This window comes from Psammomys obesus, unplaced genomic scaffold, assembly GCF_907164565.1.
Source record: "Psammomys obesus unplaced genomic scaffold, mPsaObe1.curated_primary_1811, whole genome shotgun sequence".
NCBI classification, from domain to species: domain Eukaryota; kingdom Metazoa; phylum Chordata; class Mammalia; order Rodentia; family Muridae; genus Psammomys; species Psammomys obesus.
In genome coordinates, this window is record NW_026595981.1 from 26,724,221 (window position 1) to 26,726,173 (window position 1,953).

The following is a 1,953-nucleotide window of genomic DNA, read 5'->3' on the forward strand; positions in this document are numbered from 1 at the left end:
CAAAAGACGCGCGTCGGCTCGCTTCGTGACCCCAACCAGGCGCAGCCAGTTTCGCTCAGCAAGCGCTTTATTTGTATAAGCTCTTCATAGCAGATCTCTGGAAATAGGCTGGCGAAGGGGAGTTGGGGTGCCTCTGCACTAGAGTTGTCGGGGAGGGAGACAGCTTCGAGGGGCGCATTTGCTCCACCGGCTGGCTCACTAGCCCAGCGGGAGGGCGGAGGGGACCTGGGGAAGATGGAGGGGGCAACCGTTAGGGACGCGGGGCGCGATCGGCAACACCCGGGCGCTATCCTGCAGCCCCTGTGGTCCCCACTTCTTCCGGTTCAGTCCTCGCTGTACCCTAGCTCCTGCTGCCGGCCAGTCACACCCCATCTGCCGTCCCGCCTCCGCCCCATCTGCCTCGTCCTTAAGAGCCTGCGGATTCTCACCTTTGCTGAGTGGCCACAGGTTGGGAGGGAGCTTAGGGCGGCCTGGCTTTTCGGGCTTGGGGAGGCGGACGTCGGAGCCTAGGGCTCGGTTCGAGTTCCTGTGTTCCGGCCTCGGGCGCCCGGCCAGGCTGGGAATCTGAGCGTAGGGGCTGCGCCCACCTAGGGTGGGATCCCAGAGGAGAGAGAGGCGGGGACAGTACTGGGAGGGGCCCCGCGGGAGCAGGCGGCGGCGGCGGGGCTGGGCAGCGGACGACCCCGAGCACCTCCCCCCTCCTGCGGGGTCCCACCCCGCCCCTCGGCCCCCGTCTCCCGCGGGCCGGCTGGGGGCGCACCCGCTCGGTACAGTGTGTGCAGGGAGAGCGCCAGTTGCGAGCTGGAGAGGCCGCCGAGGCGCGCCGCCTGGCAGAAGAAGGTGAGGCCCGTGTGCGCACGCGCAGGCCTACCCTGGCCGCGAGCCCGGCGATTACCGCACATGCTCAACCGCAGAGCCCGCTGCTTCTTGAAATAGTAGCTTGGAGGGGGAGAAAAGTGGGACAGTGGGCTCAGACGCCGCCGCTCGCTCTCCTCCATCTTACCGGTGGGGAAGAGCCGTGCGGGACCGGAGGCGACTTGTCTTTGGCTAAGGGATGACCTGGGGCCCAGTAAATGGACTCGGAAGTCAGGGCGTTCACTAGGGGTGGGAACGTCACGGGACTCCCTCAAGCCTTGAGTTCTGACCTCCGAATCTCGTGCCTGGGAGTTGGGGGTGGTTGTGCCCACCTGATAATCTCCTGCCTTGATCTGAAAGGCACAAAGCCCTGACTCAGCAGCTTGAACAGCACCTCGAGGAACAGGGTCTGCAGGCTCTGGGGCTCATAGCTCCGACTGTTCTTCATTTGGACTGAGTATGGCAAACATAGGCAAGAGTGAGGAGCAGTGTCGTCATTCCAGATCCCCTCCCCTCCCCCGCTACCCCTCCCCCCACCAGCTTAACCGCTGCTCACCCATGCACTGAGCCAGGCGGTGGTTGTCAGTGAGGACACCTAGGAAGTCTTTGAAGCTTACGATTCCATCACCTGGGAAGACAGGAGGCAGTGGGTACTTGCCCTATTTGGAAGGTTTGTCCTGTAGCTAATACTTTAGGGTTTTAAATACACACGAGAATTATCTGGGATTTCCTCCATCCTCATAACCTTCCCCTAAACCATTTATCCTATTTAAAAATAGGTTACCCCGTAAAATACTGAGATTACGTAACAACCAAAGGATGCCAGTGTGGAGAGAAACAGTTCTTGCCCTGGGGGCGGAGGGGGCTGGGGCAGATGAGGATTGATAGAGGTGCTAACCTAGGCTAGCTTCCTGGAAGAGGGAACTTAAACAAACAAACAAACAAACAAACTGGAACCAGGCCAAGGGTTTTGTAGGTTGGGGTAGCACTCCTGAGGAGAAGGCAAGAAGGCACGGAGGCGGCACCCACCATCTAAGTCCGCCAGCCGAAGGGCCTCACACATCTCCTGTGGGCCCAGCTGTATCCCCACGTGGCGAA

General features: G+C 61.0%; 1 protein-coding gene across 1 annotated transcript in view; it reads right to left on the reverse strand.

Moving 5' to 3' along the window:
* Positions 1-56: 56 nt before the first annotated feature.
* Positions 57-1,953, reverse strand: part of LOC129686146 (spermatogenesis-associated protein 21-like) — a 5,660-nt gene continuing 3,763 nt past the window's right edge. Inside the window, exons 2-7 of the mRNA XM_055619894.1 lie at positions 1,885-1,953; positions 1,412-1,483; positions 1,188-1,308; positions 761-939; positions 429-587; positions 57-225 (exon numbers count right to left, since the gene is read on the reverse strand). Of these exons, the coding sequence (XP_055475869.1) occupies positions 68-225; positions 429-587; positions 761-939; positions 1,188-1,308; positions 1,412-1,483; positions 1,885-1,953 (758 nt within the window). The 3' untranslated portion in view covers positions 57-67. The remainder of the gene's footprint in view (positions 226-428; positions 588-760; positions 940-1,187; positions 1,309-1,411; positions 1,484-1,884) is intronic.